Source organism: Oculina patagonica, chromosome 13, assembly GCF_052425735.1.
Source record: "Oculina patagonica isolate OP01 chromosome 13, crgOcupat, whole genome shotgun sequence".
Taxonomy (NCBI): Eukaryota; Metazoa; Cnidaria; class Anthozoa; order Scleractinia; family Oculinidae; genus Oculina; species Oculina patagonica.
In genome coordinates this window covers 19,350,407-19,365,006 of record NC_135770.1, presented here as the reverse complement: position 1 = coordinate 19,365,006, position 14,600 = coordinate 19,350,407, and the positions used below count along the sequence as shown (strand labels likewise).

At 38.1% G+C, this 14,600-nt stretch overlaps 1 protein-coding gene across 1 annotated transcript; it reads right to left on the bottom strand.

The window, feature by feature from the left end:
- Nucleotides 1–4,524: 4,524 nt before the first annotated feature.
- On the bottom strand, nt 4,525–11,995 carry LOC144634600 (uncharacterized). The gene is made up of 7 exons (XM_078493617.1): nt 11,905–11,995; nt 11,083–11,339; nt 10,216–10,330; nt 9,563–9,685; nt 8,760–8,799; nt 6,938–7,073; nt 4,525–5,336 (listed from the first exon to the last, which is right to left on the bottom strand). The coding sequence occupies exons 1-7, from the start codon at nt 11,993–11,995 to the stop codon at nt 4,818–4,820; spliced, it is 1,281 nt and encodes a 426-aa protein (XP_078349743.1). The 3' UTR covers nt 4,525–4,817.
- Between the last annotated feature and the right edge of the window lie 2,605 nt (nt 11,996–14,600).

The following is a 14,600-nucleotide window of genomic DNA, read 5'->3' as shown; positions in this document are numbered from 1 at the left end:
AACGTTAACCAAAAATGGGAGCTATCAATTACTCACCATTTTCAACCACTTACTGTCTTGTGTCTAAACAAAAATGTAACCACGTGACATTGCGAAGAAGACTGTGAAATATGGTCGAAGGCTTCCTTTTGCATTAAATTTCAGATCTTGTGACGAGAACGTTATTTTTTTTTTTTTGGCATGACATTTTTTGCTTCTCAAAACAAAGCTAAGAAGCGTATTTTTCTTTAAGTACAATATGTATTTTGTAACGGTAGTTGCTGTGCGAGCCATGTAGGCAGCCAAAACAAAACAAACAACTTTAAGCTGGGAACAATATAAATAAGTGATGTTTACAGTTTCATGCAGGGAAAATAAATTATACAGACTGTTTTTTTAAACATTTTTCAATAGCCGTCTACACAGGAATTTTTGTGAGTTACTTGACTATCAAATTGTTGTCTGGATTTAAAGAGCGTTTCTATGGACGCCTGAGAATAAGCGACAGTCTGCAATTTATATACATGTTGACATGTGAGAGCATATTAGCTTGTGCTGTAAACAAGTAGAGCCTGCATAATTTTACCTTGGCTTGCGTGAGGTAGGTGGGAAGCGCGGTGACCTAATGGTTAGCGCGCCGGACTCCGAAGCGAACGTTCCGGGTTCGAGCCCTGGCCAGAACCCCTGTGTTGTGTTCTCAGTTGGCAAGACACTTACTTGTAATAGTGCCTCTCTCCACCCAGGAGTATTAATGGGTACCGGCGAAAAAATGCAGGTGGGGTAACGTGCATTAGACTAGCATTCCATCTAGGAGGGAGTAGAAATACTCCTAGCAGGTCCAAAAGAATAGAATAAGAACATGCTATATGCGCCACTGTAAATGACGATTTTGGACCCTTGTGTTGAAAGATCATCACGTAGTTTAAAGCTTATTTTCACTCCAGAACCAGCAGAACTAACCAGTTTGACACCTTAAATGTACAGTTTGGGTGTTGTTGGAAAACCGCCATCACGTGGATTCATCTTAATTCTCACTCCAGGTCCAAAAAAAATCGAAAAAGAAAGTGCTACATGAGCAATTGAAAATGACGAGTTTGAGCTCTTGTGTTGAAATACCACCACGTCGATTAAAGCTTATTTTCACTCAAGATCCAGCAAAATCGGCCAGAGACTTGAATTGTACAGTTTGGGTGTTTTTGGAAAACCGCCATCACGTGCATTCTTCCTAATTTTCACTCCAGTTCCAAAAGAATCGAATAAGAAAGTGGTAATTGCGCCACTGAAAATGACGATTTTAACCCCTTGAGTTGAAATACCATTACGTAGATTGAAGCTCATTTGCACTCCAAATCCAGGAATCCTTCCAGTTTGAGACTTAAAATGTACAGTATGGATCTTTTTGGAAAACCGCCATCGCGTGGATTAATCCTATTTTTCACTCCAGGTCCAAAAGAATCAAATAAGAAAGTACTACATGAGCCAATGAAAATGACCATTTTGGGTCTTTGTGTTGAAATACCATAACGGAGTTTAAGGCTTATTTTCACTACAGATCCAGCAAAACCGGCCAGTTTGAGACTTGAAATGTACAATTTGGATGTTTTTGGAAAACTGCCATCACGTGCATTCATCCTAATTTTCACTCCAGTTCCAAAAGAGTCGAATAAAAAAGTGTTACATGCACCACTAAAAATGACGATTTTAAGCCCTTTTGCTGAAATATCATCACGTAGCTATAGATTGAAGCTTATTAGCACTCCAAATCCAGAAATCCATTCAGTTTGAGACTTGAATTGTACAGTATTGATATTTTTGGAAAACCGCCATCATGTGGATTAATCCTATTTTTCACTCCAGGGCAAAAAGAATCGAATAAGAAGTGCTACATGGGCCACTGAAAGTGAAGATTATGGGCCCTTGTGTTGAAAGACCATCACGTAGATTAAAGCTTATTTTCACTCCATCCAAAACCAGCAAAACTGACCAGTTTGACACTTGAAATGTACAGTTTGGGTCTTTTTGGAAAACCGCCATCACATGGATTCATCCTAATTTCCATTCCAGGTCGAAAAGAATCAAATAAGAAAGTACTACATGAGCCACTGAATATCACGATTTTGGGTCCTTGTGTTGAAATACTATAACGTAGTTTAAGGCTTGTCTTCACTCCAGATCCGGCAAAACTGACCAGTTTGACACTTGAAATGTGCAGTTTGAGTCTTGTTGGAAAACCGTCATCACGTGGATTCGTCCTAACTTTCACTCCAGGTCCAAAAGTATCGAATGGGAAAGTTATATATGCGCCACTGAAAATGACGATTTTAAGCCCTTGTGTTGAAATACCATCACGTAGATTGAAGCTCATTTGCACTCCAAACCCAGAAATCCTTCCAGTTTGAGACTTGAATTGTACAGTATGGATCTTTTTTGGAAAACCATCATCACGTGGATTAATGCTATTTTTCAGTCCAGGTCCAAAATAATCGAATAAGAAAGTGCTTCACGAGCCACTGAAAGTTACGAGTTTTGGCCCTTGTGTTGAAAATTATTGAGCTATCGTAATTTCCTTTTCAAGCAAAGATTGTTTTGAGTAATTTTGCGGTTTTCTGCCGAGTTTTGTAAACTTTTAAACGTTGTTTTCAATCAGAAATAAACGCCAACTCGCAACGGCAGTGTTCACGATATCGCTTACTGTTTTTGATTCCTTAAAATATGTTTTTGGCCCTTCTCAGAGCTCATTTTAGCCCGAGCCGCGCCTGAGTCGGGCCAAAAACATATTTACGCCCCCGAACATCAATTCCATTGTTATATTAACACAAATTGTTATAATAGTTTGTCACCGACATGACCGAGTGGACATATCGTGAGCCTGGGCGCCCAGTGTATAGGCCGAAAAAATGACTGGTACTAATAATCTGTAACCCAATTGCAACGCAAAGCATGCACCTTTCCAAGAAGTCGAAACAGGCGAATTTTATAATGCCAATTAAATAATGATCGATTAAGGAGGGAAACGTTCCGATACTTTAGCTCGTTGTTTCAAGTAGAACAAGAGTGATCTTTAAAGCGTCACGAGCAATTTCACACTGATGTTCGTTTTCGCCGGCGAATTTTCTGTGTGAATTTATAAAACAAATCAGTAACATTTTTTATGGTCTGCGCAAGCACATAGACCAAACTGAAATGACGTTATAAAATGTTAAAAACGTTTAGTGAAACCACTCGATAAACGGCTCGTGGTTACACTTGAGTTGTAAACTTTTCATGACGTCGTTTCTATGGTCAAGAACAATGTAGACCTTGACGATTCATTAAATAGAAAATGAAAAGGCAAGGAACTAGAAAATGGCAAAAATAAGAATAAGGAAATAAAACGGACGTAAGTATCGGTGTGCGTCATAACGACAGTAAAATCAATTTCTTTATTCTATACAGGCCCAAATGAAGAGACCGTAAATCCGCAATGATTTGGATTTAGTAAAATGAATGCTGATGGGGGAAGGGGGAGAGAACTCACTGACTCTTGTTTTAAAACGTGATATTATCTACACTTACTTGCTGTAGACTCAGGCCTGACTACATAACAAGCTTTTAATTTTATTCTTTGTCCAACTAAGAATGATTTTAATTGTCCATTTACAATTTCAGACCGTATTGGACTCCTCCCAGTTCTATTACACCATTATTTATTACTGAAAATAGACTTGCTTTACTGGCATTACCGTGCGTGGACATGTGTGATTATAGGCTCCAACAAACGACCAATAAAACGTTTCTCAAAAAAAAAACTTGAAAACGGTGTATAGCGATGTAAGAGTTTTGCAAACAGTAGCGATCCACTTCGTTTCTCCACTTCGTCAACAGCTCTACCTTGCCCCTATTCGCAAACCACGCCCGATTATACATATATACATAACTTTTATTTACCCTCGGATTGTAGCTAATATCTCAATTTCAACAGTACAACACTTCAACGGCAAAGCCCAGACCACAGCACCGTTTAAGGCCGCGATTAGTTCCCTTCCCACAAACAAGTACGCATAATTTCCAAGTAGACATCCTACTCGTTACGAGGGATGCCACCACCACTTACAATAAGCTAACTGCATCGTTTGATTGCGTTACATTTCATTACATTACAATGCGTAACTCACAATATCCTACCTACTTACACAATTTATTTCATTATTTTACAGTGCATAGCATTGGAATACATTAAATACTTTTCTGTGAACATTGAGAAATGCAGACAAATCCTTAGAGACCACGTGCATGCATTTTAGTTCTAACACAATCAGAAGTACACTTTGATCATTTAATGCCACACGGAAAAAAACAAAAACAAATCATAAATAATAATAATCATGCGCACACTGATTCAATCTTGCCATAATTCGGTTAAGTTCTATTACATATGGCTCATACATTTTGTCTGAAATCGTTTTTAGTAACTGAACGGGCAGCGCGAGGCCGATTTGAAATTACGAGCACGATTACTCTTTGAATTGTATAACACGAGGTCCAAGTAAAAATCAATCGTAGTAATAACAAACAACAAGTTTAGGAAGTCTTTCAGAGCCTTTTTGTGTTAAAAAGTCAAAGGTTAATTTATTCGGTCATACAAACAGTGGGTACAGCGAGAAAGACCCTTTTAATAGGATGTGACTGACACACCAATGGCGCAGGTGTCCAATTACAGGTATCCAGTTACAAAACGTTGTAGTTGGAGGTGTAATTGGAAAACTACGTGATCGCACGCCATTTACGCAACAAAAAGGCGCACACTGGCAAAACCAATCAAAATTGAGAATTTTGTTATAGATACGATTAACGATAATTTACTGAATTAAGATATATCCCATGGCTTTGATGTGCTTGTCTCCATTATCTGGACTATGAGTTGCTTCATTTCCACAGGTGTTGGTGTCGTCATAGTAACCGCCCGTACCAAACCCGATTCTGGAATCGCACGAGTAACATTCATTTTCTTGGTTACTAACGTAACCGATCCTTGCTTTAGAATGCAAGGGGTTGTTACCAACTGAATTAAATCCTTCCTTGTTACAGTGGTTTTGTAACGAGGCCTCGGAACCAATAAGTGTTTTCCACGTGTTACGACCCAGTGAGGTGGCGCGGTATTGCCCGTCGGCGATCAGTGAGTAGAGAGAGTTGGCTTGCTTGTTGATGACAATGAAGTTGTTCTGTTGGCCAATTTTCATACCGAGGCAGATCTTAGAGAAGGATGTGTTCCAGTAGGTCGGTAGCTTGGTCTCTTGTAAGTCTAACCCTGTCTCTCCTCGTACGGAATTGAGTGTTTCGTTGTTACTCCAAAGGTTGGAATCATAATGGAAGTTTCCCTAAAAACGAAAAATATAACCCAATAAATTAAATATGCCAAACTCCTTTGGCGTACAGGCTATGTTGATTTTCACGATTTTACCATAACACCATCGGTACCAGGTACCAAAGTATTTTAGAACAGTAATAGATACTAAAGTGGACTAAAACTACACCATACTAGACGAAAAAAAAATAGCTGAAATTGGAAACTTGGGTGCCGATGCAAAAGCAGAAAACAAGGATTTTTTTTTTCCTAGCTACTGCATGCAAACTCATTTTTCAAATTGTAAAAGAGATAAAATCCCTTTCCTCTCCCTTCATTCGTCCAAAGGCTTATTGTGAGACTGTCAATACTAGTCAGCGTGTTATATAAAATGTTTTTTGTTTTTTTTTCGTCATTTTTGAGGCAATGTTTTAATTAGGGAATTTAAAAAACGCTGAAAGTTTCGGACTCCAAAAATCGAAAGACAGGATGTGGCTTTCATCGTATTTAAAAAAGAAGGGTAAAGCATTTGTTGAATTTTTGCACAAACAAATTGTTATTAAAAACTTTGCTCTATACCATGACTGGTTAAGTCGAGAAAGACCGCCAACTAACAACTCAATTAATTAATTTCAGATTATTTTTTAAAGTTAAATATAATTAACAATTATTCTTTGAAATCGAGGTGAATAGTGGTAGAATATTCACCGAGCAGCGGAGCGGCGAGGTGAATATTCTGCCGCTATTCACCGAGTTTGTTTTAGTATATACACACGAAGTGATCTCAACAACAAGCGATCTCAAAGTTTTCAGAAGGAAACCATTTAAAGTCGATTTAATTAACCTCTCAATTCATGCGTGGAAAACGTACACATAAGCGGCCCTAACCGACATGCGCGAAACAGTTTACAGAATCTTCAAACATGGCAAATCTAGTTAATCTTCGATAAAATCCTCGTCACAATCTAGCAAAATGGTCCTTTAACACCACTCAAACCTGCAATCTGATCAAAAACCTGCTTGCAAACATTTTGACCGTTGAATCAAAGCTTTTGAAGTTCACTTGAATTAAAAATTGAAAGAGCAGTTGGCGAATTCGAAGGATCCACCTGAAGTTTGGATTATAAGCTTACTGAATGTCTGCAGAACTGTGGTGAAAACTGGATGTTTTCTTGCACAAAGACTTTTTCCTGAATATTTGTGGAGGATCTTGGTTGAATAACACTTGATGTTGCTGCCGATAAATCTGCGGTATTCATTTCTGCCGATGCCGGGCGAAGAGCGAATTGACGGTAAGCAATTGTTTATCGTTTTAGTACTCGAGTTCAGTGTGGACATTGTGCTGCAAATTGCGAAATATGTAGTCTTCTATTACTTTGAAAACCATCAGGCCAAATTTCTTTGCCTTTTTTTGTCTTTTCTGGTTCACCATCTTCTTGTATTCTTAGTATTTGCGATTCAGAAACGCCGGCGAAACGCGAGTTTACGCCGGCCATTTTGTTTCAGTTTGGATCAAGCATTATTCACTCCGTAGGGAGTGAATAATGCTCATTAGCCCGAGATTGCGAACCAATCAGATTGCTTGAAACACCAAGATCACTGAGTGTGTATATACTAATACAAAATATACAATACCTTGTTACCATCCATTTTCATGACCATCGTCCATCCACCACCTCCACACACCCCAAGGTCATTAGTCATGTGACAGTAGACAGGAAGTTCAAACGAAGATCCTAGCTTCAGCGGATAGGCTCTATTACCTATAGACCTGTAAAATAAGAAAGATGCAATAGTCCCCTTGCTCGACACCCTAAGGTTTCCTTGTCAAGCATCAATAATAACCTTGCCACGAACTGCGCGTCAGGAGTGAAAGTTGCTTCATATCCTATAGGATAAATATTAATGATATTTTTTTTCCTACAGCCTTCTATCGATGAGGTACCTCTAAAACCTACAAATTCACAAAAGTCGAACCTTCTTTAAAATCGAATCGCTAACATATCTTAATAACGCAATGATTGGTCAACAGGATTTGTGGGCGGACGTCATATCATTGTAGAAGGTTTGGGAGAAAAAAAAAAACACCAAAATAGCAATTTTATCTATTATTATAACAGAGACTGGTTTTGTTTCCTTTGATTACTTCTTTTCTTTCTTAATTAAACCTGCCCTCGATTATAAATAATAAAATAACTCAGATACTACGCGCGCTCTGATTGGTCATATTGGTCAAAAAGCCTATGTACTATTTTAACGGTAAACTCCCGCTTCCCGACATGGCCGTACCGCTACGCTAGACCACGCATAAGGACGAGGAATTAAAACCCGCGTGGTTTTATTAAGCCAGTTAAGCCCTAAAAAGTGCGGTGTATTGCTTAAATAGATTATAGATAACAGCTTACTCAATTGGTTATTGAATTGAAGTTTAATTGTAGCTATTAAGGTTAATAAACTGGGGGCAGAATCTTTCTGAACAACACTTTTCAACCGTTGGCATCGTCAGGCAATACCCAGAGACAAAACAGCATTCGGATCACAAATGGCCAAAATTGACCGGCTGGTTGTTTATCACCAGGGTTGCGATTTCTGGCTTCAGTTTCAATCCATTGTGTTTCAAAACCATTTTGGTTGACAACAATTATAATCATTTTATTTTGCATTGTGGCGTATTTTGCGGGCTAAAATGAAGAATTCAGCGGGCTCAAATATATTTTAGCCCGCTGCGGTGGACCAATCAGAAACAAGAAAAAAACGAAGCCAGCCAATCAGAACTGAAAACCATTCAACTGTTCGCGCCGTTTTCTTGCTGGCTGGCACAAGCTGGCATAATTCAAAACTGTTTTTGAGCTTTATAATGACAAAATGTTTGAAGGACTGAACGGGAAAGCAAATTCTCAGTCTTCTCAGCTAGATGAAGAGGAATTACAGAAACTCAAAGAAGAATCCAGGCGGCGAAGTGAATGTAAGTTTGTCTTCGTCGAGCGAAACTCGCTCAGTTGAATTTCAGGCATATTCCAAACTGCCAGTTCAGTTAACAGCACAATTAATTTTAACACTTCTAAATGACGACTATTTCTTTGCTGCCGAAAGACTTTTGTAATTTCCTTTTCAAGCAAAACTTGTTTTGAGTAATTTTGCGGTTTTCTGCCGAGTTTTGTGAACTTTTAAACCTAGTTTTCAATCAGAAATAAAACGCCGACTCGCAACGGCAGTGTTTAAGATATCGCTTACTGTTTTTGATTCCTTAACTTATAAATGTCCTCTCAAAGGATTATAACAGTAATAGAGTTGATGTTCTTGGGCGTAAATATGTTTTTGGCCCTTCTCAGAGCTCATTTTAACCCTCGCCTGCGGCTCGGGCAAAAATGAGCCTGAGTCGGGCCAAAAAGATATTTACGCCCGCGAACATCAACTCTGTTGTTATATTATAAAAACAAATTAAACGTGTACTTACAAATTCATGTTGAACAGTTCCTTGCAGGACCCGGCCACCGCTGCGAAACGGAATGATATATTGTCAGTTACTGTTGGTTTATTATGGTGGATCCTGATCCTAGCAATCAGAGGAAGCTAATTCATGCATCAGTATAACCCAATACTAGTTCACGTTCATAACATACCTTAACACATGACATTTTCGCGACACGTTAATTTCGCGAATTTCGAAATTAAAGCGACGTGAATAATAAGTGTCGCGAACATAACATGACGCGAAAACTAAGTGACTCACATTATGTCAATTAATATCAAGGAAGAATGAGTTTAGTCAGAAAAAATGAATTTTCAATGTAAATGGATGTTGTGGTCAATTGACTCGAACAATTCACGTACAAGCATGAACTGTTTGTGGCCATTGTGAGAACTGTTCTGTGATCCTCTGTTGTTACTGTTGACATTTCGACGTTATTGATCCATTGATAGAGTCGTTTTATTTAATTCAAGGGCATGTTAAAAATAATATTGCCAAGAAAATATAATTTTTTCCTAAAAAAGGCGAAATTTAAGTGATTCAAAATACAAAATTTCCGCAAAATCACGAAATTTAAGTGTCGCGAAATAAGCGCACCTCAAAATCGCGAATTAACGTGTCGCGAAAATTTCATGTTATAAGGTACTATTACATCACGTGTCATACTAAAATACACCCAAGAAAGGAGCACCCATGCATTTAGGTCTTGTTGAAAACACTTCCAGTAGCCGGGACTCTAGTGCAGTTTTCACCAAGTATAATATTGATTTAGTTTAACTGAACTCTACCTGAACATGTGCGTCCATCGCCGATGTACCACGCCTTGCAAGTACAAGTATACGACCCAATGGTATTTGTACAGTTTGCGTTCACATGACAATCATTCCTGCTGTTCGCACATTCATCGACATCTAGGCAAAGAATAAGATGAATGTGGCACTCATTATTATCCAACTCAAATCCCATGAAGGGACCAAAACAATGTAAAAAGGTTCGAAGGAGGCATTTCAAAGCATTGTATACACATGGTTAAGCATTACAATAAAAAGAGAGAACTCTGCTAAACGTCCAAGGACCTCGTATAAAAAAAGACTATTTAATAACGGTAACACTTGAGAGTAATAAAACTGATAAACTTGTGGCCCTCAGAAAAAGTATTAAAAAAGGAGACAGAGAAAAATAAAAATAACGGAAATATAACAATGTTAAAAACTTTAAAAGTAGATTAAACTAAAACTATGTACAACATAAAAATGGACCTAATTAAATCGATGCAGAACGTCATTACTTATATTTATTAAAAAAAATCATACAATCAAGTCAAAAAATATATTCTTGTTTTGTTTTTTAGCTAAACAGTGCGTTATTTTAAAAGTCCTAAATACTTATGTATGCACAACAATACTGATGATAGGTTACACTGAAGTGTCATTGTTTTAACCTTTTTCGCATTGTTCTCCCGTAAAGCCAGTCGGACACGCACAAAGGTATTTCTTGCCAGTAAATCCGTTCAGGCAAGTCCCATTATTTGCACATGGGTTACTGGAACATGCATTCTGTTGGTAAAAAGACGTTCGTTTGCTTAAAACTTGATAATAATATAGAAAAATTTTATAATGTTACTTATCAAACATTAAATGATGTCCCCGAAGGTAGTTCGGGTATCCATTCTTTATTAGGGCAGGTTCTGACGAGTTTGCATGCATTTGCCCTTAGGTTGTGACTTGTTTGTGAAATTATTTCAAACATTTCAGAACGTACAAAAAAAAACTTCGAATTAGGTCAGTAAGTAAACAAACTGACAGACAAACACACAAACAAACAAACGATGAATGCATATTTAAACTCTATATCTGGCGTTACGAGCTCTGGTGTTCGAAATGTTCCTTAAAGGATGTTTATTTCACGCAAGAAAATAAATGTTTTTTATGTAGCTTGTGACGCAATCGTTCCCAGCTTCCGGTGGGGGATTGCATCATTGCTTCTTACCTGAAAGTTAGGCAACCTGAGGACTTGTTCGATCTTCATTGAAGCATTATCACAACATGTCGTATTGTCATCTTTAACTGATTGTTTGGAAATAAAACGGCCACGCCTGTGGCCAAAACATCCCAAAAGGGAATGTCTGTTTTTGTCCCAGCAAACGGAGCTCAGCCAAAGCAGCACGCAAGCCTTACCAATAAATATGTTTTCATTAATTAAGAAGGAACAAGATACAAAACAAGGCTTTTTTAACGACGCGGGCAACAAGCAACCTAGGAACAAACAAAAAAACTAGGACACCTTTAATTGATTTTGAATTTCTTACCTCGGTGCCTCTGTACATGAAACCTTCAAGTGGTTGAAGATCCTCAGGGTGTCGAATGTGGTCAGAGTCACTCAATTGGCATAAGACCTTATCGTTTATCGGTGGACCGATGTTGATTGACACACATTTGCTTTCAATGGTACATCGCCCTCTACAAGAGGCTCGCATTCCCAAGCTTAAAGAAATATTTTTTATTACGTGGTCATGCAGAGCATATCCATTGAATGGTGTGCTAAACTTGAGATGTCGGCAAATATCTGCAGATAAACAAGGAATGAGAACAAAAAGGCAAAAGCCAATAAAAAACAACCAGTAAGACAAATATTTGCTTCCGCTTTTAGTTTCCAAAAACTTAAATCAGCTATATATTATACTGCCAAAAATTGAGACCAGTAAAAACGTGTTCTCTAAAACTTGAAATAATGTTTTTTTTATTGTCAAATAAAATGATAAATTGCAAAAAACCTGACTTCACCGGTTAAACATTCGTCTAATTTTGAATATTTAATTACTTGGTTTTAATTAATGTATAGTAGTTGCGTATCTTAAAAAGAGTTTAAGTCGCAGTATAATCTTGGATAATAACGGCCGGGGACGTCGAAAGAATTTACAAATGTAGCCAATATTATTCTTCTTCTTAAACTGCTGGCGATTTAACACAGCTGCCACTTTATAGATCACGAGACGGAGCTATTACTTCGTAAAGCCGAACTTTGTGATATTTAGTGCTAATCCCAATATCGTGATTTTTCGCCTATAGGGCGCACCGTTAAACTTCCATGGCCTGTAGCTTTGCTGGACAAATAAAACGTTCGTACTCACCAGGGCTCGCAACAGTGATACAATTAAGCCAAGCTGCCCAAGCAGCAAACATCAACAGCAACGACAACGCTGATAAGTAGTTGTCTTTCATTGGTAAGAGCTTGCCATCTACTCGTTTATGACGTTTATCTAAAGACTCTTTTAAAAAGTGTTCAGTTTATGCTTTCGAAAATTACATAAAGTCGTTTGAACCATCTAAAAATGTAGCATTTGTAGTTACAAGTTCCTGTTTACACACAGTCATTGCTGAGTACTGTTACTGATGATCAATTATTCATCGTGAAAAATAAATTTCATAATAGCTCCGTAAAATTAATTAAAGCCTGTCAACGTGACACAAGTGAGAACATTCTTACACGCACCTAAAATATGTCGTTATGTTGCTTATAGACATGCAGTTATTGCTACATGTGGTTCTTCGCTTATTCTCCAGTTATAAGGTACACGAGTTCGTCTATACTTAGGTTAAAACTGTTGGCTTCTTTCCAATCCACAGCTACAATATTTTATATGTAGTGCTTTTAATAAGGGAGAAAAACGTATATGGTTTGTCCTGCTTCAAAGCACATTTTTCATCAAGCAATAAAAAAGGATGAATAAAAAAGGATGGCCTTTATATGCCATTATTTAATGTAACAGGGCACTGGGTTTTAATTTATATGAGCTTCTTTTTTGTGTACCGAACACACATGACGTCAAATAATAGAAACAAAAGAAACGAGACAACACAGACCAAAATACAAAGCAATTTTTAAACAATGTGTTCTCTTTTGTGTCAAGTACCCAAAGAAGGAGCAAAAACATGCCATGATAATTATTGCCTCTCAAAATAAAGCTACGAATAATAGCATTCTTAAGGCTGGTTCTCATATGATCGCCCCGAGCGTCTCTGTCGCCTCTGTCGCTTCAAAAAGTTTGCTTGCGATCGGGGCGATCATATGAGAACATTACAGAGACGATCACTAACGTCTGCGACGATCGGGGCGATCGCGATCGCTTCGATCGTCCCTGTTCTATCCGGGCGATTGGTCGCAGACCGCGGCGATCGCGAACGATTATATGAGAACTACTTTCACAGAGGGGGACGATCGAAGCGATCCAAACTGTCCCATGGTGCATCAGTATTACCCAGAACTACGTTTCCATTTGGCCTCCCTTTTGCTCCTTCGCCGTAAAACGGCAATTCCGAAAAGAGAGGAGGCTACGAGGTTTGCTTTTGCATCGAAGGCTGCCATAAGCGATATCGCAGTTTTGAAGAAACACACGTACGTCGATCGGAATAAAATCGAATATTCATATGCGGGAACAAAGAAAAGATCATGAATTATTATCTTGTTTGTTTAACCCTATTTTGCATATACCAGACGATCGGGGCGATCATATGAGAACCCCCTGATCGCTTCCAATCGCTTCGATCGCCTACGATCGTCTCAGTATTTGCAAACGATCGATGCGATAGAAACGATCGGGGCGATCATATGAGAACCAGCCTTTACAGAACAATTCTTCTTGTCAAGGAAGAAATAGCCCACACAGACGTTCTTAGAAACGCGTGAAGAGCCCTAAGAACGTCTACGTGGGAGGTTAAGTAAGAGTGAAAGTTTCTCTCGTTTAAAATTTCAAATGAAACGAGAAACGCTTATTATACTATTGTATTTAGCATGATCAACACAAAGTGCTACACAGCATAGTCATTTGCATAAATTATAAAGACTGTTTTGTTTAGACCATTTTTAGCAGCCTTCTTCACAGAAATTCTCGTAGGTTTCTTGAATAGCTTTTCTTACCGGTCTGTTGTCCCAACTTAAAGATATTTCTTCGCCTGAGACTAAGAGGTATTAACGAAACGCTGCTAATATATATTGTAAATATATGTTGGATTGTAAGAGCAAATTAACTAACAGGTGTGTCATTTGCACTATATAAAACAAGTCGAGCCGGTGTATCTTGGTTTGCTTGAGAAAAAATAACCCTGTTTACAAAAAGCAACTGAAAAAAAACTGAAAAAAAAAATTCAAAGAAATATACGTAAGATTGGCTAAGACTGACTTCTTATTTGGATTTGATTTAAAAACTAGAGCATTTTTATCAAACTAGGCTATTTATAGATGTACGATGTGTGGAAACAAGAACGATAGTGAGTAGCACACCATAACAAGCTCAAACCTAAGAAAGAAAGGAAACAACGTCAAAGTCTCAATTAAGAGAAAGGCGGCCGATAAGGCAAACCATAGCGTACAACAATAAAGGATCAAAAATGACAACCATCACAAAACTATTATTTATTTTTTTGAAAAGCAAGGTATTATATTTACTGAAATCATCAACCTCAACAACATCCACCTAATTTAAACGTTAGTGTATAAGAATTATTTTGCACACGGACAGCCACGCCGAAGACAACGCCTGGTGAAAAATTGAATTTTCACGAATATCCATATGTGCATTCCAGTCGGGGGAATTAGTGTCAGTTTTGGCTAATCTTCGTTCAAGCACTCGAAGAATTTCCGAATTATTTCGTCCAATCAAAAACCAGCGCGTTCGCTCATTAGTACTCCGAAAGCCGTTGCACGTATAGATACGTCATGTTGCTAAACAACTTTTGTGACGAAATCCGCGGACTCAGTCGCTTCTCGGGAAAGTGATGTCGCCATCAACTGGCACTTGTTCCCCCGACTGATTCAGTGTATCTTTTG

Bases quoted from the DNA above. Each gene is read 5' to 3' on its own strand.
- LOC144634600 (XM_078493617.1), bottom strand. From the start codon at position 11,995: ATGAAAGACAACTACTTATCAGCGTTGTCGTTGCTGTTGATGTTTGCT. The intron at 10,331-11,082 runs GTAAGAAATTCA...TTTTACCAACAG, and splicing joins TCATGTACAGAGGCACCGAG to AATGCATGTTCCAGTAACCC. The intron at 8,800-9,562 runs GTAGAGTTCAGT...TCCGTTTCGCAG, and splicing joins CGATGGACGCACATGTTCAG to CGGTGGCCGGGTCCTGCAAG.